Genomic DNA, 25,856 nt, shown 5'->3' with positions numbered 1-25,856 from the left:
ACTCATAATGTTGAAACCAGTTCGTCAAAAGCAAAAAAAAATACAGATCATGATTTACATGAACAGTTTCTGAGGTAAACAGGATGAATAAAGACCGCGAAGATCTTATGTTCGGAGTTAAATATACATTAGGCTTAAGATTAAAGTATTAAAGTGTAAAAAACAATGCATTATGCTTAAGTTAAATATATACCAACAATTTCAAAGCGAGGCTTCTCTCAGTAAATATCTTTTCTCTAGATAATGTTGTTGTCGAGATAATATTTCAAAATGAAATTAGATATTATATTTCTTCGCTATTGTGTAAATATCGACATTTTGAGTTCACTACTCAAACCTAACTCAGAGGTTATATTGTAGGGTAACTCACGTTCTACAAAGTGAAAGATGTCTTACCTGACCGAGTTTAATTTCTCTTTCTCTGTTGTGAGGCATCTTCCTCAGACTAGGTGGAACGTACCAGAAACTAACGTTCACACACTCGGGCTGCAATTGTTACACATTCATTTAGTATACGAACAATAGTCGCAAATAAATATTGGATTATAATGATACAGGCCAGTTAACAAAGCACATAAGAAGAAAGTCAGTTGTTGTATAGGAAGGAAAAATTAAAATTAAAAAATTATATTTTTCATATGCATTAATAGCTTTACAATATTCGTTATAAAATAAAATAAAAACAGTTGCACAACAATAGTTGATTTACTGTTTCGACATATATTTTAACAAGCATTTCTATAGAAAGAAAAACGCTTTTTTTCTTTACAACGCTAACAGGGGTTCGATTCCCTCGGTGGGCATGACCAGGTTATTATGCCTGGCATGGCCAAGCGCGTAAGGCACTCAACTCGTAATTCGAGGGGGGGGTATAATGTGACGGTCAATTATTCGAAAAGAGTAGCCCTGTCACTACTAAATTAGGGACGGCTAAAAATTCCAAAACAACAACAACATCGTGCAGGTGGTTAAGCCACTCTCCTTTTGAATCCCTGTCACACTAAACATGCTCTTCCTTTTAGCTGTTGGAACGTTATAATGAGAAGGTCAATCTCACTATTCGTTGGTGAAAGAGTAGCCCAAGAATTGGCGGTAGGTGGTGGTGACTAGCTGTCTTCCCTCTAGTTTTACACTGCTAAATTGGGGACGGCTGGCGCAGATAGCCCTCGAGTAGTTTTGCGCAAAATTCAAAACAAACCAAACCAATCTTTTGAACCGCTTGTGTCACACAACTGTTAGCTCTTTATAAGAGCAGCTGCAAAGTTGTTAATATGATAAAAAATAGGACATAAAAATAAAGAAGACTCACCTCTTCCAACACCATGTAAAACCTATTTCCCCTCTCATTTATCTTCTGCACCATATAACTGGAAAAAACATATACCAACTTTATATAAAAATCATAGTTCCACGCACAGTTTTACAGAATGCGTACTAAGTAAAAGTGGATATTTCATGTATTATGTTACACTATGTAACAAAATTTTTACTTTTTCTTGTTCCTGGACAGAAAGTGTTATTTCCCAATTACTTATGCCTAAAATAAATGGAAAAGACCTATTTTTCTCTTCAAACTTTGCTTTTGTGACCTGGGAGCGTATAACGAAAACATGATGGGCGACTATATTGGGGAACTGATACGTGAAAGTGATTTACATTACAGTCGCAAATCTCGAAAAACTATTCACTTCTAAACATATTTGTATAACTTTAGTATAAATACATGTAAATCTTGATTCATATGTTGTTCTATTCAGACTTTATGTAAATGAAAATGTGCAAATTTGCTCGTTTTTACATAGAAAACAGGTTAATTTCTAAATTTCATTATCCAGGTCACAAAAAAACAAAGTTTGAAGGGAATAATGGCCATTTTCTGTACTTTTACAGCATAAGCAATTGAAAAATAACACATACTATCCAGGAACAAAATTTGTGTTACATGGTGTTATAACACATACTATCCAGGAACAAAATTTGTGTTACATAGTATTATATAGGTCGACAGTTGTCTACGGCCACCTCACATCATAGCTGACTTGGATACAGTTTTAAAATTTGGAATTATTCCTTCGGATGAAAAAAATGAAACAGCCATAAACATTAAAATATTACCTTGTTCTAAGCAATTAACGTCAATTCCACATATAGTAACTATGGAATGACTTTTTATAATCTGAGTAGATTAGGGTTGATATTGACCAAAAATGACTATCCTTACACGAATGTAAAAATAAACTTGACTTTTCTGTTATTATTTTGTGACAGTGTAATACACAGTAAATACTGCAGTGGGACCAAATAATACAGTGATTAATAACCTCAATTAACTATTTAAAGTTGATCAAAAACGTACATGTGTTCTATGCTTACTAATGGGAGAGAATTTAAGTTAGATCAACAATGTACATGTGTTCTATGCTTACTAATGGGAGAGTATTTAAAGTAGGTCAAAAACGTACACGTGTTCTATGTTTACCAATGGGAGAAAATTTAAAGTAAGCAAAAAAGATACACGTGTTCTATGTTTACTAATGATAGAGTGTTTAAAGTAGGTCAAAAAGGTACATGTGTTTTATGTTTACTAATGGGAGTGAATTTAAAGTAGGTCAAAAACGTATATTTGTTATATGTTTTTCAATGGGAGAGAATCCACTGATTTTTTAATACATTTTACTAATCAATTAATGTACCAAATTGTTAAGGATTAATTTGCTCGTAACAAGATCATTATATAGGAGTAAAATACAAACAAAATACCATTATGACACGTTTTGTAATACTTATACAATCCGTATTCTTATATTCCACATCAGATGTTTTGGTCAATTACTGTTGCACCAAATGACTTCCATGTTTTTATGATATGAACGTACAAAATATCTGATAGTTGTTGTTCTTCGTTGTAATTATAAATCGGTTTATTTGTAGTTTATAATGGTAAATTGACTAGCTGGAAGTTTCAACGACTCCTTGTTGTAATTATTAATAGGTTCCTTTGTAGTTCATAATTAAAATTGACTGGCTAGAAGTTTCAATGATTCCTTGTTTTAATCATTAATAGGTTTCTCTCAGTTTATAATGAAAAACTGACTGGTCTGAAGTTTCAATAACTCCTTGTTGTAATTATTAATAGATTTCTTGGTAAATATTAATAGGTTTCTTTGGAGTTTATAATGATAAATTGACTGGCCGGAAGTTTCAATGACTCCTTGTTGTAATTATTAATAGGTTTCTTGGTAAATATTAAAAGGTTTCTTTGGAGTTTATAATGATAAATTAAATGGCTGAAATGTAAATGTCTCATTTTTTTCAATTCTTAAAGAGTTTTATCCCAAAGACAGTTTATTTATATTCAACTTCCCCATAACTTAAAACATATGTGATCTCTACCCAGTATTTTCACTGTGCTAATGATACATCAAAAGTATTGGCAATTCTGACCCTGTCAAAGAAACGAGTCATGAATGAATTCTACTGCCATATGTAAAGTTATATATATATATATATAAACAACGTTAACAAGACATTTTAACAACATCAAAATAATCTAACATAATTAAAATAAACCATTCTATTATCTGATAATTATCAGAATTCATCACGATATGTTCTATAAAACAAAGTTTTAAACGTGCATTGAGTTCCTTAGCACTCTATACATTTTACATATAAACTATAACCCTTGAGTTATGCATAAGAGATAGCTTTGCAGAATAGACAACGCAACGAAAACACTATTGTTGAAATGGTGTTAACACTGTACGAACACCCAGTCGTTGTACTTATGAAGGTCGCCAATAACAGAATATTAACAAATAAGTAACCAATATTCTATCTCATCAATGTAATATTTACAGTTTTGTAAATATATTATATTGTATTTAACGTTTATATTACGTTAATATGCTGGTTGTTTACCGGAATTAGTTTAGGGAACATTTTTTCTGTGTTAATTTATCACCACGAGAATTATGTACGTATGTAATTAGAATAACATAGATTAAAAGTTTTACTTCCTTTCAATTACCCGACGATATACAAGGTCATATTACAGTGGATACAAAGCTTGTTAAAACTAAAACAAAATAATTACATATATTAAATAAGTTTTCATTAAATGTTTCTCCATTAAAATACTTACTGTGCCATGTCAAATAAATGGTCAATGTGTTTCTCATAGCCTTTCATGCCCTAAAAGGAAGAGAACGTTATACGTAAGGCAGCCTGGAACTAGCAACTGTTTATAAATGTTCATGATGTTATGAAAACACGTAGGTTGAAGAAGTCTGATAAAAAGCCTATAAACCGAGCGCTTTCGAAAGGTTGATTTATACATGTTTCTAAGTAGTATAAATTAATCTAGAAGTTTCTGTAGGGTTCACATTCCTTCAACTCAAACAAGTTAAGGTAGCCTAAAAACAGATTGTTTATATCCATTTGTCTTCCAAGCAGTCTAACAACTTATACAGGCCCGGCATGGCCAGGTGGATTAAGGCGTTCAACTCGTAATCTGAAAGTCGCGGTTCGAATCCCCGTTGCACCAAACATGCTCGTCTTTTCAGCCGTGGAGCCTTATAATGTTACGGTCAATTCCACTATTCGTTGGTAAAATAGCAGCCCAAGAGTTGGCGGTGGGTGGTGATGATTAACTGCCTTCCCTCTAGTCTTACACTGCTAAATTAGGGACGGCTAGCGCAGATAGCCCTCGTGTAATTTTGCGCGAAATTCAAAAACAAACAAACGACTTATACAATCTCTTGTTCCGAACAAGATTAGATATAAATCAACTGAAAACAGTTTAAACATTTCAAATGTTTAAAGTAGTGTACAATTTATGTATACTTACTATAATCCCAACTAGACATGTAACTTCACAACTGATAATGGTTCACCTATTTTATATTCCAAACAGCATAATTTAGTCCTAGTAGTTTTGTGCATTCCCTTATATCAAACAAGGTAATGTATTCTGGTAGTTACTAACATGTATTTACATATAAACGAAAACTGTCGAACAAAAGAACTATATATCGTTGCTGTCTGGTAATTTATTCTTTCGATTTTATTAATTTGTTTTAACTGTCAGATTACTATCCTGTTATACAGCGTACGAGTGACATCAAAGACGAGGATTTGTACGCCATTTTTGACTGCGAAAAGGCAAAATTGTAAAGATATAAATCATTTAAACTTGTTTCTTTGTTTTGTTTCTAGACAATTTTGACTCGAAAGAATAATTTCGATAATATGGAACGTGACTGGGAACATAAAGTAATGAGAAAAATAAACAGTCATATCAGAAGGCAATATAAATATTCGCATAAAAAGCAAAAATAGTCACATAAGACAGTAACGAAAAGTATAAATAGTCGCATAAGAAGGCAATGAAAAGTATAAATAGTCACATAAGAAGGCAATTAAAAGTATAAATAGTGGCATAAGAAAGCAATGTAACAAACTCCCAGTAAATAACCTAACCTTTAAGTTAAGATTAGGACTCGTTTTATTTCAGAAAGAAAGAATTACAAACACACATTGATCGATAATGTAATGATAATATATAAGATTAATCTCTCACTCTTAAACAAGATAGAGAAAATAACACTAGGAGGCGCTAGTACTGTGCAAAAAAACAAACATGGTTTACAAATATGTTTGAATTAGTAAAGTTATCATTGCACGTGTCCAACAGAACATTGTCTTTCGTGATGCCCTATTAATTTTTGTTAACCTGAATGTGACCTGAGAACGTTGTCCTCTGTTTTATTTTGATAAAAGTGTTATCATCTATACCAACCGTCCTGAGAACATTGTCTTGCGAAACAAACGTATTTATATCCACGTCACCATAAATAGTATTCAACTGTTTTTGTTCAGTCTGTTCATTTAAACTACAGAAATGTATGTAACATTAAACTAAGCCTTCTTATTTCTGTTACACTTGCTTATCTTTTGTAACGTAATATAAGTTTTGTTACCTTGGAACGCCACATCAGCCAGAGTTTGAAGATGTCGTTATGACGACCACATTGTATAACTTTATCGCCGGTGTCGTAGGTGACGTCATAATGTTTATCTTGTTGGAATAAATAGTCTGCACACAACATATTACAGCTGATAAGAAGACCCTGATTAAGAAAACAAAAGTGGTGAATTCTATAGAGACGTTGACATAAGGACCGATGTGTTGTGTTCGTTTAATTAATTGTTTTAATTTTATTATGAAGTCAGCCTTGAAAGAATTATTTTATTACTGCTGTTAATACCGATAACAATTACGTCGTGTTATTTACTTGGTATTTAAAGATTCGTCATTTCTCACTGAATTTTTCAATATATTATTTGTATTTACAAGGAATATAGAGTTATAATTCTATAGTTTGTTACCGAGAAATATGTGTAGGTATCAAAAGTTTAATACCCGTAATTTGTACTTTGTTACTAAGTAAGAAATATGTGTATGTACCAAAGGTTTAATACTAATAATTTGTACTTTGTTACTAAGTAAGAAATATGTGTATGTACCAAAGGTTTAATACTAATAATTTGTACTTTGTTACTAAGTAAGAAATATGTGTATGTACCAAAGGTTTAATACTAATAATTTGTTCTTTGTTACTAAGTAAGAAATATGTGTATGTACCAAAGGTTTAATGCTTATAATTATGTTTTTTACCAATGGAGAAATATGTGTACTTTAAAAGTTAATACTTTGTACACAAAGGACTTTTAGAGTCATTGTTAAAAATATCCTTGGTGGACTCAGCAGATAGCCTGATGTGGCTTTGCTACAAGAAAACACACACAAACATTAAAAATATGTGTGAAAGGTTTTCCCGAAATGCGTTTAACATTATTACCTTACAAGTGAACAAATAATTAATTATTTCTTACGTCTTCTTTGAAGTGCACCGTTGAACACTGCAGTAGAGAACCCATGAGTTTATGAGGGTTCCACGTCACAGATTGAGACCTGGAATGAAAGAGAAACGTGGAAAATCTTACATACCTCTTGTTTTATATATCCAATTTTAGCCTCAAGCATCAATAGAGGCAACAAAAGGATAACACTGGTAAAACGTTCTGAAAACGAATTTATTAGAAAAGGGAAAATATTACACTGAAAACAAAATATTATACACAAGGGATATTAGTTTATACAAAATGTATACTTTCTCACAAGGTAATTTGGTTTGTTTTTAAGGAAAAAATCAAAAGTGTTGCTATTAGAAAGGTAATTTTAGCCTAATAAATCACCTTGAGAAGGTTCAGTTTACAAATTTTCAAAGCACGTCTATAAAATTATTTACTTTAAATGTTATAAATATTATTTAAATATGTAGGGAAAGTTTAGTACACAAACCAGGATAAGTGATCATAGTTATCCGAATGTTTTCAGTATTTAGAAATATCTATACATGTCTTATAGGTGGGGCCTGGCATGGTCAAGTGTGTTAAATCGTTCGACTCCCAGTCGCACCAAACATGCTCGCCCTTTCAGCCGTGGGGGCGTCATAATGTGACGGTCAATTCCACTATTCGTTGGTAAAAGAGTAGCCCAAGAGTTAACTGTGGGTGGTGATGACTAGCTGCCTTCCCTCTAGTCTTACACTGCTAAATTAGGGACAGCTAGCGCAGATAGCCCTCGAGTAGCTTTGCGCGCAATTCCAAAACAAACAAACAAAACTTATAGGTGTAAATTACCTTCAGCATTCTCATGAAAAGTTAAATATATAAACCAGGATAAGTTATCTGAATGTTTTCAGTATTTACAAATATCTATATAAATCTTATAAGTGTAAGTTATGTATATCATTCTGTGAATTTAAACATTCTTTCAATGTATAAATGGTTAAGTTGCAAGTTTTTGAAATTGGAAGGCTGCGAGCCCATTAATAACAAATTCAGCCCTCTTGTCTGCCAGTGTATGAAGCTACACAATCTTTTTTTTTTCAATCTAAAATAATATAATATTTTGCTACTGGGATTTCCACCAACGTTTGTTTAGTAGTTGACTTAATTTGACTTTCAACGTAATTTGACTTACAACGTAATTTCTTTTCAGTGTTAGTAAAATTGAACGAAATGAATGGCATCAAACATCATCAAATGTCACGATTGTTGAAATTTTTGATTCACTGAGAGTTATCCGCACTTTATAAAAATAGTGTTTCAAGTCCATTCTGGCCTTTAGAGCAAATTGTTTCCTTACCAGACGTGTTTAGTCTGATGTTGAAAAGTCTGAGTGATATGCATGACGTCAAAAACATATAAAATATCAAGGTTATTGAAGTATTTGATGTACTGAAAGTTGACCGTATTTTACAAGAATAGTGTTTCGGGTCCATTGTGTGCGTTGGAAGTGAGGCTTTCATTACCAATCGTGTTTAATTTTATGGTCATGATATCCAAAAGCTTTAGTGAAATGAATGATGTCAAAAACAATGACATGTGACAGTTATCGAAGCATTTGATCTGTTGAAAGTTAACAACACTTCAAAAAATATTTTTTTCATAGGCTTGCTATTGTACACGGATTTCAGGTTCTAAGACTGCTTTTAAGAAACCAAAGACACAAAAGTCCAATGGTACTACATTTGATATTTTTAAGATTTGTCATCGACTGAGATCTACGAGTCCAGTTACTTTTGTCATTGTTCTTCTGTAAACATCTGTTGCTGCCATTCTATGAGTCCAGTTCCTTTTGTCACTGTTCTTCTGAAGACATCTGTTGCTGCCATGTTGATCTATGAGTCCAGTTAGTTTTGTCATTGTTCTCATGAAAACATCTGTTGCTGCCATGTTGATCTATGAGTCCAGTTAGTTTTGTCATTGTTCTCATGAAAACATCTGTTGCTGCCATGTTGATCTATGAGTCCAGTTAGTTTTGTCATTGTTCTCATGAAAACATCTGTTGCTGCCATGTTGATCTATGAGTCCAGCTACTTTTGTGAAAACATCTGTTGATTTCAAAGTTGGCTGAACACTTGTGATCCTTCGTTGTTGTCACCTCTTTGTTTTTCACACTTTTAATGGTACTTAGAGCTATGCCAATAATAGGACAGTATGCAGCCAGAAGGCCACAAGTATCATCAGTAAAAGAGACTTTTCTACCATATTTGAGATAGATTAAGGAGTCAACGCTTCTCGGTACAACTTCTAGGATTGGCATACAGTAGTTAACCCAACATCACAGTGGGTTTTCTTTCGTAGCCATATCCTTCACTTCATAAACATGGGTCTTATTACTAAATAACTTTGAGTGTGTTCTCAAAGAATGTTGTTCTCTAAACAATTTTCTAGTTGAGTATTTCTTCTTCCATGGAGAATATTCTATTCTTTCTTTAGAAACGTAATGCTTTTTACATTACATGACAATTTCACTAACCAGATATCCCAGGAAAAACCTCTGACGTTTTTAACGAACCATTAAATACTCTGTGATAGTATTTGTACCGTTTAATATCGGATATTTGCTGTGAAACTAATATATGTATATAAATACTAAGTACTTCTTCCGTGGTGACACGTCACTATATAGATGTATGCAAGTATTTCTTATAAACCTTAATAATTCATGAATGAATACAAAAAAGAATGTTTAGTTAAATGACAACCATAATATATCTGACATATCTACTGCCGATGGGGGTTTCGTTAAGTACAAGAGCTCTACCAGCCAGCTGGGAACGACATACATAATAATGGACTCGATGCCATTTGTACCGTTAAATGCGTGTTGTGATTAAGTAAGTGAATTGTAATTACTCTCAATTTTAGTTAAGCCATTTAGAAATCGGAAAGACGGTAAGAATTATTATTATGTCGTAATTCCTTTTATTTTTACTACCAATTTTTAATTGTTTTTGTTACTGTTTTGTGTTTCTTTCTAACTCTGAATTAACTTTATTATAATCTACTTAACTTTCTACAATTCTTCTAAAACACAGTAACAAATGTTTGGGCAGGTTATTGTCAACGAATTAATAGAATATTGAATTTATCTTGCTTAAAAGCTTGAGTTACAGATAAATATAAGATTTTTATGCCGTTATATTTTTGTTACTGAAACCTAAATGATCAACCTACCTCTCAATGCCTGCCAAACGAGATTTGTACTTTTGCGAGAGTAAACATCCTCCACCCCAGGCAGCCTGCAGAAATATATTAAATTCATTATTGTGCTTAAACCCTAACTAGTTGAAATTTCCAATGCCAGAAGTGTGAACTTCCCTTAGTTACTGGCAGTATAAATTATATTGCAAGCCATACATTTAAAGTAGCGTATAATAAAAGGTAAATTTAAAATCATTGTAACGAAATCGTCCTCCAGTAGCTCAGCAGTACGTCTGCGTACTTACAACTCTAAAAACCTGGTTTCGATACCCGTGTTGGTCAGAGCACAGATAGCCTATTGTGTAGCTTTGTGCTTAATTCAAGACAACAACAATATAACGAAATTAAAACAAAAACTTCTGACAACTCAATAAGGTGTATTTGATTTTCCTTTTAACCCATTTACGAAATGTTTCGACTTTACACGATCTTAACATCTTTTGTTCCATAAGAAGCTTTATTTTCTGTTAACTCATTAAGTATAGACAATTTATGCTTGAATTAAACAGCCTGTAGTTACAACAATAAAGAACTTTATAAAGCGTAAAAGACATACATTATAGAAACATTTAGTTAAAGTTATCCAAAACAAATATATACAAAATGAAATTGCAATCAAAGCAACCAAGTGGTTTTTATTCCAACCACCACATTCAGAGGGTGATCAGTTGTGTCCAAACAATAAAGTATATCGAAAGCTGACGCTTTTATTTTACTTATGAAACTTTAATACCATTGAGTTCCCCGCTGGTACAGTGGTAAATATATGAATTTACCACGCTAAAATCGGGGGTTCAATTCTCTTCGGTGGACTCACCCGATGTGGGTTTACTATTAGAGAAACACACCCTCACACAGTGGCATTGAATTAGAATAATCTTATGAAACCATTATAAAAATTATTTATCTGGTCACGAATAATATAATTATTACCTGGACTCGTGTCAACGTTTACTGGTGTAGCATGTCGCATTTTTCTGTACTGAATAAATGTGCTTGTTATTGTTTACTTACTTTCGTTAAAAAACTGAAAAATATATTGCTCAAGTCGGATATCAAAATGTAAATAGATATAACCAGTCTTTCACTACGTATTGTGCTTTGACAGAAAACCTATAACTTGACAACTTTCGAAAGGTGTGCCTTTCTTCATCGGAAGCACACTATACTCTGTCTGTTAATACATTAACAAAGTCAAGTGTCAGTACTGAATGGGATAGCATTGTAATTAGAAAGAAATATAAATTAGAACATTTTGAATTGTGGTAAGATGAAAAATCATTCTAGGAATTTTATATAACTTACGTTGTGGTAAGATGAAAATCATTCTAGGAATTTTATATAACTTACGTTGTGGTAAGATGAAAATCATTCTAGGAATTTTACATAACTTACGTTGTGGTAAGATGAAAATCATTCTAGGAATTTTATATAACTTACGTTGTGGTAAGATGAAAATAATTCCAGGAATTTTATATAACTTACGTCATAGTAAGGTGAAAATTATTCCAGGAATTTTACATAACTTACGTTGTGGTAAGATGAAAATCATTCTAGGAATTTTATATAACTTACGTTGTGGTAAGATGAAAATCATTCTAGGAATTTTATATAACTTACGCAGGGAAAATATTTTTATATTGAAAGATAATTTCGAATTAAGATAATCAGTAACACATGAAATGAACAACGTTTTAAATTATAGCTTTCTCTACGTTTTATTTTATACATCTAAGCTGTGCAAGGTATCCAGTCTCATTTAGTAAAATAAAATGTTATTATTTTTGGTGTGTTCGAAACAATCAATTCTCTAAACTAATCACTTCTCCTACATGCACGGAAACTAATTAGTGTTGATTTAAACTAACTCTCTCTGTTTTGACGTCACAGCGGCTTCTGATATTAGAACTAACAAACCTTTCTGGAATCATGGTAACCCTTTGTTATCGATCTATCTAACCCTCCTATAGACACGGTAAAATTAATGGGGTTGATCCAACCCAGTTTTCTACAACCGTCACAGTGGCCTCTGATGTCAAATCTAACCAGCTCTTCTAGGATTATGGCAATCCTTTGCTGCTGAGTCTAACCAATCTTCCTGCAATCAATAGGATTATGTTAAATCTAACCTGCTCTTCTAGGATTATGGCAATCCTTTACTGTTGAGTCTAACCAATCTTCCTGAAATCAATAGGATTATGTTAAATCTAACCAGCTCTTCTAGGATTGTGGCAATCCTTTACTGTTGAGTCTAACCAATCTTCCTACAATCAATAGCCCTCAATGACCATAAAATCCGGCGACATTTTCCCTCTTTCTTGTTACTACTTTTCCTTCCATAAAATATAGACCATTTATATGATCTTGAACTTTGACTTATTGCAAATATTTGACTAATCTCTACATTACACTATTATTAAAATTACTCTGTTCACTTTGACACAAACAATAACTCAACTCTAAGATCCGTTAATTGCTTGGAGAGTGTATTTACCGTAAAACATCTTCTACATTATAAATAACGGAATAAAATAAGTGTAATAAAGACGTTGCTTACATCTACATGAAGCCACATGTCGTATTTTTCACAGATGTCAGCCAGAGGATTGATAGGATCAAAAGCACCGAGCACCGTGGTTCCAGCTGTACAGTTGACAAAAAATGGTCTTTGACCTTTGGCTTTTGCCTCACGAACTCTCTTTTCTAACTCTGCTGGAATCATTTTACCCCTAAAAAACATCTAACTGATTAATAAAAAACAAGGAATGTTATGTTTTAACCAAGAGAAGTGATCGGAAATGCAGGAAGTTGTATAGTATAAACATATTTAGCAGGGTTTTTTTCCCTACATCACAATCTCCTGTTGAAAAGTAAAAACGTTTTATTGTCCACGCTGATTAACAGAATGATATTTTGATGTTAAATACACGTAACGAATACTAGTAACGAATCAAAAATAACTTATGTCATGTGCATAAATAGATTACTCACCGCATTATAATTATGACCCCAAATCAAATGTCAATCAAAATAAGATATATTAAAAGTATAGCTGATAGTGAACTACTTAACATCAGGTTAGCTGAATCAGTTTCACATTGAAGATACCTCCTTGGACAAGTAAGCCATCGAAACTATAAAAATAATGTATTGAGGTACTTAGTATCAACTTAGCTGAATCGTTTTCCTTTAAAAGGTACTTCTTGGGCGAATAATATCTGGGAACGACAAAAAAGAAATGTTTTGAGGTACTTAGTATCAAGTTAGCTGAATCATCTTCATTTAGGAGGTGCCTTCTTGGGCAAGTAATCTCTGGGAGCGACAAAAAGGAATGTCTTGAGGTACTTAGTATCAACTTAGCTGAATCATTTTCCTTTAGAAGGTAGTTCTTGGGCGAATAATATCTGGGAACGACAAAAAGGAATGTCTTGAGGTACTTAGTATCAAGTTAGCTAAATCGTTTTCATTTAGGAGGTGCCTTCTTGGGCAAATAATCTCTGGGAACGACAAAAAGAAATGTCTTGAGGTACTTAGTATCAAGGTAGCTGAATAATTCCTTTTTGGAGGGACCTCCTTTGATGGATGAACGCACGGAACTACAAATATGCAACCAGGATTTGTATCTTATGTAACTTTTGTAAAAGCACGGTTTTTAAAAGGTTTAAAACAAAAAGAATTAACTTCGTTGCTAGCATACATTTACATATTATCTATTCATACATTTCTCAGAAACCATACATGAAGTATGTATGTATTACCACAGAAAAGCAACCCTAGTTCGTGCCTCACGAACACACACTAATTTTAATTGCTTCACTACGCTGCATAACAATTTTTTTAAAAGTTTTGCTTCCTGAAAAGTTTTAGCTGATTGTGACAGGTACCTGGTGGGTATGTACAAGTATAGTTTTGGTTTTGCTTCATCACGTAGGAACTCTGAGAAATAGACAGTTAACTGTTTACCGGCAATAACGTATTTAATTGCGTTTATGTTTCTAATACGCTATTAAGTTCAACATAATTAAAAGTGTTTTGATTCTGATTTTCGTTTGTATTCAATGTCCGGTGCATCACGTTGCAGTGTCCAACAGTAGTCAGCAAGCATTGACGGATTCCAGTTGTCCTGATATCGTTTTTCCATTGTAGCAATGTCCTGGTGAAACTGAAGACTTCGATGAAACGGTACGTGATGGGCAAATTTGGATGTCATTTTCGTGATCAGCAGCCAAACATCTATAAGGAACACTTAACAGTGTTCAAGAAGCAAAAACGTTGCTGTGCAGTGACATTTGCACGAGTGTAATTCTTAGCATATGAAATTATGTTATTGATGTATCAAATAAACCGATATTCCAGTTTTGGTACGTATCCCAAAATACACCGTAACCAACGCGATGGAGATTCGTGATTGGAATGCGATGTCAAATAAAAATACTTCTCTAAAGTTTAAAATCAGAGGTTCGATTCACCTCGGTAGACTCGGCAGATAGCCGGATGTGGCTTTGCTATAAGAAAACACACACTCTAAAGGTTTCAATCTATTAATATTCACGAATGGTTCTGACATGAAAATAGCGAAACACCAATTTCTTACCTGCAATTTCTCAACATTATTCTTAGTAGCATTCAGTTAATGTTACAACAACACTTTTTAAATAAATGATGCTTTAAATGGTTGTAGATACTAAACACAACATACAATAGGATCCAGTCTGCTAAATCTTTTTTTTCCGTCGAAGACATACTTTAAAACGAGAACATTACCAAAGCTTATATTTCCTCATTATATCGTTTCAATAGAAATCAAATCTGTAAAACAGACTAAATATTCTTAGAAATTCGGGGGTTATTGGTTGTTTTTTTCATGTTGATTATCAGAAACGAAACATTCTAATACTAATGACAATTGACAGAAACATGGCTATCTAGTATTATTTAACATTGAATTAACTTTACTTTATAACATCAGTGATAATGAGTAGCTTTGAGTGATATTCAAGAAACAAACAAACAACAATGTTTATTAAACAGTTTTATAAAACAGCTCCAACTGTTAGTCTTATATAACGACTCAAATTGTTCGTTTTATAGAATAACCCAAACTGTTAGAGAGTTTTAAAAACTTGCTATCACTTTTGTTTGTACAAAATGCTTCAATATTTGATATCAAAGTGGCTGGGTGGATTACCCCCAGTCACAGATAGTGTCTTACCTGTCGTCGCATGGAACCTATAACTGGGTGGATTACCCCCAGTCACAGATAGTGTCTTACCTGTCGTCGCATGGAACCTATGACTGGGTGGATTACCCTCAGCCACAGATAGTGTCTTACCTGTCATCACATGGAACCTGTGACTGGATGGATTACCCTCAGCCACAGATAGTGTCTTACCTGTCATCACATGGAACCTATGACTGGATGGATTACCCTCAGCCACATATAAAGTCTTACCTGTCATCACATGAAACCTATGACTGGATGAATTACCCTCAGCCACAGATAAAGTCTTACCTGTCATCACATGAAACCTATGACTGGATGAATTACCCTCAGCCACAGATAAATTCTTACCTGTCATCGCATGGAACCTATGACTGGGTAGATTACCCTCAGCCACAGATAGTGTCTTACCTGTCATCACATGGAACCTGTGACTGGATGGATTACCCTCAGCCACAGATAGTGTCTTACCTGTCATCACATGGAACCTATGACTGGATGGATTACCCTCAGCCACATATAAAGTCTTACCTGTCATCACATGAAACCTATGACTGGATGAATTACCCTCAGCCACAGATAAAGTCTTACCTGTCATCACATGAAACCTATGACTGGATGAATTACCCTCAGCCACAGATAAAGTCTTACCTGTCATCACATGGAACCTCGACTACATTATCAGTTCCTAATCCAGACACCATTCCTGCTCCTTTAATAGAGTAGTGACTCTACAACAACAAAAATGTAAAATCAGAACATAACATGTTCCCATTGAAGGTAAATGAACACTAATCAAGTTTTAAGCCAAAGTACTTTCATAACATGTTTGAACATTATTTGATTTTATTGAATAACAGAAGTAAGTTTTTGATTTGTTCATACATATATATTTATTATTGATCCATTTCAATAAAATACGAAAATTGCATTAATGTAACTGTGCTTTCCTACCTTCAACAGATGTTTTTAAACTTTCGAAAAATAAACCCAAACCAACTTTTTTTTCACTTCTTTTAAAATCAAACGAATATCATGATGCTTTTCTACTGACTTTGGATATTTAATTTCCTCACAAAAATCTGCCCCTGGTGGCTCAGCGTTAATCAAATATGTTTCGAAACCATCTGTTAGGCAAAGCACAGATCTCCTGTTATTGAGCTCTGTGCTTTCCCACAAACAAAAGATAAAAATCTGGTTTTCCCACTCGTGAATTGAGGTCGTTGAACTGAAATGTCAACCGTTGGCGTTTAAATATTTTCTAATTTCGCTAAAGATGCTCAATGGACTCCCTGCTTTATATGCACGAGATGGCGTTTAAAGAAAAACTGTAACTAACTGTAGCAGAACAAATCAACGGGTAACGTTTGGGGTAATCATTTTTATTTATATCAAAGTTTACAGAATATTAGGAATGAATTATCAACATAAAACTTCCTCCAGGATCTCTGACGAGGTCACATTATTTCATAAAATCTTATTTGAATATTTTAACACTGTGATGAGTACGACTTAGATTTCGAGTTATCGATAGGTAGAATTTAAATTATATTTATATAATTTGTTTGTTTGGTTTAATTTCCCGCAAAACTACACAAGGGCTATTTGCACCAGCCGTCCCTAATTTAGCAGTGTGAGACTAGAGGGAAGGCAGCTAGTCATCACCACCCACCGCCAACTCTTGAGCTACTTTTTTACCAACGAATAATGGGATTGATCGTAAATTTATAATGCCCCCACGGCTGAAAGGGAAAGTATATTTGGTGTGACAGGGAATCCGCGACCCTCAGATTACTAGTTGAGTGCCTTAACCACCTGACCATGCCAGGCCATAAACCATAAGAGTCACCTGATTATACTTGGGTAAAGGATTAAATAGTTGTTTTCTTTTGGTGATGTAATCGCTAATAGCTGATTCGTTAGTTTAAAAAAATGATCCTCTACAATTGGTGGAGACTGTTAACTCACTTTGGTTATTTATTTATCAAATATATAGTTGTGCCCTTTATAATGGAAGCGACACCTGGTAACGTTTTGAAGTTTATTGTGGGCTGTTTTCTCCTGAGAAGATAAATCCGAAAACCTCTACTCCACGCCTATTTTTAAGGCCAGACAACTTTATAAAAAAACCGTTAAAAGAGCCTTTGCAATTAAAGGCTATTTAATATAACAAAATGAATTCTTTATTAATTGTCTTTATCACTTAAAACGGCTAAAAGTAATTAGTGTCTTTCACCACTACTTATAACATCTCTCAATTAGCATCCTTTAAACCATAAGACCATAAAATGGCATTTCATAAAGACAGATAAGGATCACCTACAAAATAGCATTTCATAAAGACAGATAATTATCACACAGAAAATAGCAACTAACAAAGACAGATAAGGACCACAGAGAAAATAGCAACTAACAAAGACAGATAAGGATCACAGAGAAAATAGCAACTAACAAAGACAGATAAGGATCACAGAGAAAACAGCAACTAACAAAGACAGATAAGGATCACAGAGAAAACAGCAACTAACAAAGACAGATAAGGACCACAGAGAAAATAGCAACTAACAAAGACAGATAAGGATCCCATAGAAATTGTAATTCGATTTTAGCATTACTGAGTAAAAAACAATGCGGTGCTATTGAAAGAACCTTTCGTACCAGTCTTCTAAAAGTTGTATCTGTATAATAATATCAATAGCCTAAACACAATACCAAACACAAGGAACGCAACATCTGAGACCCACACAATGTACTATCTCCAGCTACCTAAACACCAATTAAGATATGTATTAAAAATACTTCAGTCCTAGTCATCTATCCGTTTACAAAAAACTTATTATATGTGGACAAACTATATAACTCTCTCTCTCTCGAGGTGACGTTAACAGACGTTCAAACACAGACAGTTAATGTCAATGATTGAGAATAATTTTAAATTGTACCAGTTGTAGTCTCATTAAAAGAACGTTAACTCAATCCGCCCTTTGTTGTCAGCTTGAGAGGTTGCAAGATGTCAGACGCACAAACAGAACATGTCGTTCGTCATTAGTTCGTAAAAGAATAATGCCGATAAGGGGCGTACAGAATATCGCAATCCTCGTTAGGCCTGCTCGTTTGTAAAAAAAAAGTAGACACTTTAACTTGGCTAATTCTGCACGTACGTTGTCTGTCATGGACGTAAACAGAGACAATTATTTCAGCTATAGATTGTCAACAGAAACTGGTTCAAAAATGTTCTTAAATAATATCTGAGACCCATAACGGTTTTAATTAAACCTAATCAATCAAAGATATAATAATTGGTTGTATTCCACAAATCTTTCTTTTCTAGAAATATAATCAACTTTATGCACTCATATAAGGGTCAGTTTTTCAAGTGATTTTAGGAATTATAACCAACATGTGTAGGGTTATCTGGAAAAAATATCATTTTAAGTGTTCTTCTGTCTGTAATTTACTTTTGAACATCTAGCTAGGTTAATACGAACTACAGTTGCTTGTTTGTTTTTGCGCAAAATCACACATTAGGCTAACTGCATTCTGCCAACTGCGGAAAATCGAATCGCGGATATTTAGGGTTATAAATCTGTAAACTTACTGATGTTGCCAACTGTCCATTTTGTGTGTGGGTATTAATTTGATCTTCCATTTACCTGTAGTCAGTTTTTGTCAACGGTCACCAGCTGAACTTTCAAAAATTTAAATACGCATGCGTTCAAATTTTATATTTTGATTTTTAGCCGCGGCGTAACAGCTCATAGATAGGATCTGTGGTTTTTGTTTCGTTTTATTCAACTATAAACATTTAGCTCATAGCTCCGTCATTTCTTCACAGATTTTAGGCCTAGTTCCAGTTTTCGATTCAAGAGTTCAAACCCTTTCGATTGATAGATTTGACCACATCAAAGGTCTCGTGGATTAATTTATTCTAATCCTATCTAAAAGAATTTCAATTTACGGGTAAGCTGATGAGTAGTAAAATCGAATCAGGTATACGCACACCCCACGCTTGCTATTGTTGGTACAAATACATGTATATATAATAAAAAGGAAAGTTAAGGTCTCATAGATTAAGTTACTCTAAACCTGCCTAAAATAATTTCAAGAACCGTGGCTATTGAAGACTTCCTCTTGTTTTTATTTTAAATTATTTGTTAGTCTTAAAATACACATAACGTCTGTTTGGTTTGAATTTCCTGCAAAGGTACACGAGAGATATCATGTAGAAAATTCGTTTTAAGTTCTGAAATTACAAGAAAAAAGTTGCCAAACTGATAAATCCCCTGGACCAGAAAATTTTTATCTTAGAGTTTTATAGAAACTTAAAGACTTTAATTGTGAACCGTGAGGTAATATTGTTCTAGGTCGATTTGTGGAAGAGTGTTAGAAAACTGGAAGTTGGTTAATGTTAATCCAATATTTAAAAGAAGTGATAAATATTGTCCAGGAATTTATAGGCTAGTCAGACTTACATTAGTAGTTGGAAAGGTTTTGGAGGGTGTGATTAAAGATACTTGATCTGATTGGTTTTAATATAATTTCGCGCAAAGCTACGCGAGAGCTATCCGCGCTATCCGTCCCTAATTTAGCAGTGTAAGACTAGAGAGAAGGCAGCTAGTTATCACCACCCACCACCAACCCTTACCAAGGAATAGTGGGATTGACCGTAACATTATAATGCCCCCACGGCTGAAAGGGCGAGCCTGTTTGGTGCGACTGGGAATCGAACGCCTTAACCAACCTGGCCATGCCGGGCCTTACGAATTATAATGTGATTGAAGAATATCTCTGCGAATTAATATATCTATATCATTACGTTCTCTCTACTATTCTACGTTGTTACATAACTGATAGAGTTTGTCTGACCACTAGAAAACCTTCGTAATTTGGCGTTGAAGATTTAATGAGTAATTTTGCGAGTATTATAAAAATATAAACTCGCCGGCTCTAACAGTTTTTCTTAACTATCTTAAAACAAGACAAGTTATTAAAAGTAAAGAACTTTCCACCGATGTTTAAATTATACTGAAAAGTTATCTTAACAACTGAAAAGGTTTTCTTTGTCCTTGTATTGTCACTGGCAACCATCAAAATATTTTTATTTATTTATATATATTGGATTTTCAGCAAGAAAATAACATATTACTTGAAGTCTAAATGTGTATATTTAAATATATCTTCGCTGTACTGATATATTTCGGTATATTAATAACTAGCCATTTCTGAACTTCCTACAGTCCATATTTGTACGAGACATAACTTTGAAGAGATCTCTGCTTTTTCTGTTGTTTTAAAAAAATAACCTTCAATGAATTACTGTATAACAGAAGTAACGTGTATTTGTCAATAGCATTTTTATGTTTATCTCAAGATATTCCGATTGACTTTAGAAATATTTGATATTCGGATATAATTGAAGTTGCATTAACTTCATACTTCCATAACATACAGGAAGATCAGGCCATTCGAGTTCGTAAAGAATTCCATAATATGGTCAAGTGCGCTTTTGTTTTTGCATACAGTCTGTATGGTGAAGGGTCACGTGTACAGTCATTATGATGTCAACCACACAATAGCAACATTAATATATAAATACGAAACGGCTTCACGTCTTAACAGTTTCTTTTAGTGAAATGTTTTCCCTTTTATTTTCAACTACTAATAATTTGTTTCAAATATGAAAAGAAAACAAAATGTCGCTTTGAAGATTTAATTTAAAGCAGACGATTTTATATGATGTGCAATGAAGTTAACCCTTTTTTCATCTGACATTCTATTCGACGTACAAACCCAGAGTAGAATAAATAAACATTTTCTACGTTACTTATGAAAATCCTTCTCTATTTTAACCGTGTTAAAAAGTTTCAATTTTCTTTAAAACGATTTTTTTTTTTACTTAGTTGTACTACCTTATACATGTATGCTTGTACACTTTTGGATAGATTTGTGGGAAAAACAAGGTTCAAATATATGACAGATATTAAAAATATGATTATATATCTCATTCTTGGTAGACGAAGAATTTGATTTGCTTCAGAGCAAATGGGTTATGAAGAATCAGTGAAGCAGTTCATAAAAATGAAATTGTCAGCTTGACTTAACTTATGTTTTTTTTTTATTTTTTATGTTCTGGTATAATTATTTTGCACTTTGCATTAAAAAATAATTACAAGTTGTAAAATGCACACAGGCGTTTTTAAGTTTGGTTAAAGGAACTTGTATTAAGAAGTAAATATCGTTACACAGAACCATTAGCAGCTTTCTTACATGTTCAGAAGTATACATGACCAATTGAGGTAGAGTTTTTAATCCTTGTTGCTTGTAGTTAGGAAACATCTTGTGACGAGCCACCAGCATTGCATACAAGTTAGATATAGCGCCACCTATATCATAAATTAGCAAATCATTAATTCTGAACAAAAGGCATAATTTCTACATAAAATAATAACCGTTAGATAATCATTGTTTAAACAAATGAATATAAGCTTCTAATGTTATCTTACGTACCACTAGCAATCACGTCAATAAGGACTGGAATTTTAGAAATATATTAAATAAAAACTCGTACCAGAAAACATAAAAACAAAATTCAGTAAGGCACACACAAACCGGCTTCAAAGTTTTTCTACCTGATTCAAATGTAAAATTAAAAATATATATATATTTATAAATTTCAATCATACGATGAAAAAACTATTTATTTGAGCACCTGATATAAAGTTATTAAATGTGTCTAGGTTTTTAATTATGTCTGTAATTAAACACAAAGCTACACAATGGGTTATATGGGCTCTGGCCACCACGGGTATCGAAACCCGATTTCTAGCAGTGCAAGTCTACAGACATACCTCTGTGTCACTGGGATATAAACATTAGATTATTAAATGATGCACGTGATTAAATTTATTAAGTATGAAAAAAAAAAGATATGAAACTGAGTGACGTATGAAATATTTTTCTTTTACCAATAATTACCACAATAATGTTTGGCTTATGTATACTTTAGTTCATTCAGAAGTTTGGGATAATCATGTTTTATTTTAAAATCTGCGCATTGAGTGGAACTTGGACTACTTCAGAAAACTGTTATCTTCTTGTACTGAAAATTGACACTTCCATTACTGAATAAAATAGAGAACAATTCCTGTAAAGTGTCTCTACCTGGTGCCAAAATACTGTCACCGTTAGGAAATCCAATAATTTCTCTCATCTTCTTCAGGGTGATTTGTTCCATTAGGATGAAAACAGGAGCAATCTCATAGGTGAACCTAAGAAAACCATCAGATTGTCAAATAAATAAAGTACAAAATTAACATTTAAAGATTCGATCAGTACTTACTCGATTAGCGCTGAAGACTAAGAAAATTATTGAAACTATAAATTATCAGTCAAACAAATCAAAACAAACACGTACAATATACTTCAACAGACGAAACGTTTATGTTCATCCTCATGAATATTAATTTTTTATTCGTTATCTTACAATAACTTTAACTCGCTATATAATTAAAAGAAGTCTCGCAAGCATCTATATAACCACAACAAAAATGAGTCAGTAGGTAATATCTATATTTCTGGATATCATGTTTTAAAATTACGAGTAATCGTAACATTATCTTGATTTACTCACACACACACACACACATATATATATATATACACTGCTGACCAAAATCTTAAGGCCAATGAACATAAAGGAAAATATGCATCTTGCAACTGGTCAAAAGTTTAAGACCATACTGAAACGAAGCGTTAATCACGGTAAACACGTAACGAAATTTAGTCATTTGTGTTCAAGTATTAGCGTTGTCAACGTCTCCCACTGATATATTCTGTGTTACCTTGGGTAAAAACATGGCAAAGGCTAACAAGTTGACAAAGTTTGAACGTGGCAGAATTGTCGAGCTGTAAAAGCATGGTCTCTCTTAACGTGTCATCGCTGGTGAGATTGGACGTAGTAAAACTGCTGTTGCAAATTTCTTACAAGACCCTGAGGGATACGGAACGAGAATTTCAAGTAGTCGTCCCAAGAATCTTTTGCCGGCGTTGAGCAGGAGAATTCAACGGGTTGTCCGGCAAGACACCAGCCGATCATCAAACCAGATTAAGGCCCTTAAGGACGCAGAATGCAGTTCAAAAACAACAAGGCGGCATATAAGAGAAAGGCTTTAGAAACCGTAAACGTTTCCAATGGCCACGTCTTCTTTCACACCACGAAGCAGCTCGGTTACACTTTGCTGAGATGCACCAAATATGGGACGTAGAAAAGTGGACGGCCCGGCATGGTCTAGCGCGTTAAGGCGTGCGACTCGTAATCTGAGGGTCGCGGGTTCGCATCCGCGTCGCGCCAAACATGCTCGCCCTCCCAGCCGTGGGGGCTTTATAATGTGACGGTCAATCCCACTATTCGTTGGTAAAAGAGTAGCCCAAGAGTTGACGGTGGGTGGTGATGACTAGCTTCCTTCCCTCTAGTCTTACACTGCTAAATTAGGGACGGCTAGCACAGATAGCCCTCGAGTAGCTTTGTGCGAAATTCCAAAACAAACAAACAAAGAAAAGTGGACGAAGGTTTTGTTCTCTGATGAGAAAAAAATTTAACCTGGATGGTCCAGATGGCTTCCAACGTTACTGGCGCGATACGGATATCCTACCGGAGACATTTTCTACAAGACACAGTGGAGGAGTTTAATCATGATCTGGGGTGCTTTCTCCTTCCATGGAACAATAGAGCTTCAGGTTATGCAGGGAGGGTCAAACAGCAGCTGGCTACATTGGTAAGTTGGAGGGAGCATCCTTATTGACTGAAGGCCCTCGCTTGTGTGAAAATGACTGGATCTTTCAGCAGGACAACGCTGCAATCCATAATGCCCGCAGGACAAAGGACTTTTTCATGACTAATAACGTGATTTTTTTGACCAACCAGCGTGTTCGCCCGAACTGAACCCCATTGAAAATGTTTGGTGGAGGATGGCAAGGGAAGTCTTTAGAAACGGACGTCAATTTCAAACAGTGCATGATCTTCGTGAAGCCATCTTCACCACTTGGAATAACATTCCAGCCCACCTTCTGCAAACGCTTATATCGACCATGCCAAAGCGAATGTGTGGAGTTATTTGCAATGACGGCCGTGCAACTCACTACTGAGACCTCTTGTTGGGCATTTCCTACCCTGTTTAGGACTACTTTCTGGTATGGTCTAAAACTTTTGACCAACTAGTATTTAGGCTAATTTCATTATGTTCACATTTTCCCTATTAAATGCTAAAATGTTTTCCTCATTTTCTTATTTTCATCTTTCAAAGCTCTACTCAAATAAGTGGTTGAGTCTAGCAACGCAAAATGCATATTTTTCTTTATGTTCATTGGCCTTAAAATTTTGGCCAACAGTGTATATGAATTCATAAAATACTAAAGGGGCAAAAAGTAGCTTATTAGCTCTTCAAGGATGTCCCTTCCAGCTTCCAACCATAACCATCCCTTACTACTCATGTGTTCATCCAATTTTTCTTGACCTCATTTAAATTTTCTTCCTCCACTATCTTTGAAGGAAGTTAATTCCAAGAACTAACCATCCTGTTTGAAAAGTAATACTGTCTAAACATCTACGCTGTCTAAATTTAAATTTATGACCCCTTGTCCTATTGTTTTCACTACTAAAGACAAAAAAAAGTTTAATGGATCTATATTATCAATATCCTTCATAATCTTAAACACTTCAATCAAATAATTTCTGACCCCATTTTCTCCAGAGCAAACAAGTTTAGAGATTTTAATCTCTTCTCATGGGACAATCTCATCATTCTTGTGGCTCTTCTCTGAACCTTCTCAGTTTAATGTCCTTGTTGAGGGAGCCCAACATTGTACACAGTACTCTAAATGAGGCCTTACAAGTGATCTACACAGTGAAACAATAATGTTTCTTCTCTTGTATTCAATATTTCTATAAATGCTACTCAAAATCCTATTAGCCCTGTTGTTAACTACACAGTTTAGATGACTTGAGTGATTTTTCAATCACAATACCGAGATGTCTTCCTTCAACTACAACATTTTATGTTTTCCCATTTAAATTGTGGAAACCTATATGCATCACCTTATATCTTGGATAGTTGAACATCAACTGCCAGTACATCACATGATGTAAATCTCTCTGTAAGATCACGACATCCTTAACAATATTAGCCACTCCAAAAATCTTAATGCCATCCATAAATGTCAACATTTGTTAGTCATCCCAGAGTCAATATCATTGATATAAATCACAAACATAAATCACTTGTAACTGTGATAACAGTCCATTTATTACTACTCACTGCTTTCTTCTCTCCAAACAGTTTTCTATCTAATTTAATAATATTTATCTCACACCCACAGATTTAATTTTTTGTAAGAAGTTTTTTGTGAGACACCTTACCAAACACTTTCACATCAAACATGCTCGCCCTTTCACTCTTTGGAGACGTTATAATGTTACGATCAATGCCACTATTCCTTGGTAAAAGAGTAGCCCAACATT

General features: G+C 34.0%; 1 protein-coding gene across 1 annotated transcript in view; it reads right to left on the bottom strand.

Moving 5' to 3' along the window:
- Nucleotides 1-25,856, bottom strand: part of LOC143239548 (glutamate decarboxylase-like) — an 88,366-nt gene that overhangs the window by 3,160 nt on the left and 59,350 nt on the right. The window contains exons 4-13 of the mRNA XM_076480725.1: nt 22,502-22,608; nt 21,608-21,723; nt 15,992-16,071; nt 12,677-12,848; nt 10,093-10,157; nt 6,898-6,976; nt 5,982-6,131; nt 4,145-4,194; nt 1,310-1,367; nt 397-486 (exon numbers count right to left, since the gene is read on the bottom strand). Of these exons, the coding sequence (XP_076336840.1) occupies nt 397-486; nt 1,310-1,367; nt 4,145-4,194; nt 5,982-6,131; nt 6,898-6,976; nt 10,093-10,157; nt 12,677-12,848; nt 15,992-16,071; nt 21,608-21,723; nt 22,502-22,608 (967 nt within the window). The remainder of the gene's footprint in view (nt 1-396; nt 487-1,309; nt 1,368-4,144; nt 4,195-5,981; nt 6,132-6,897; nt 6,977-10,092; nt 10,158-12,676; nt 12,849-15,991; nt 16,072-21,607; nt 21,724-22,501; nt 22,609-25,856) is intronic.

The sequence above is a fragment of the Tachypleus tridentatus genome, chromosome 2, assembly GCF_004210375.1.
Source record: "Tachypleus tridentatus isolate NWPU-2018 chromosome 2, ASM421037v1, whole genome shotgun sequence".
Classification (NCBI taxonomy): domain Eukaryota; kingdom Metazoa; phylum Arthropoda; class Merostomata; order Xiphosura; family Limulidae; genus Tachypleus; species Tachypleus tridentatus.
The sequence above is the reverse complement of the archived record's forward strand: the minus strand, read 5'-3'. Positions and strand labels throughout refer to the sequence as shown.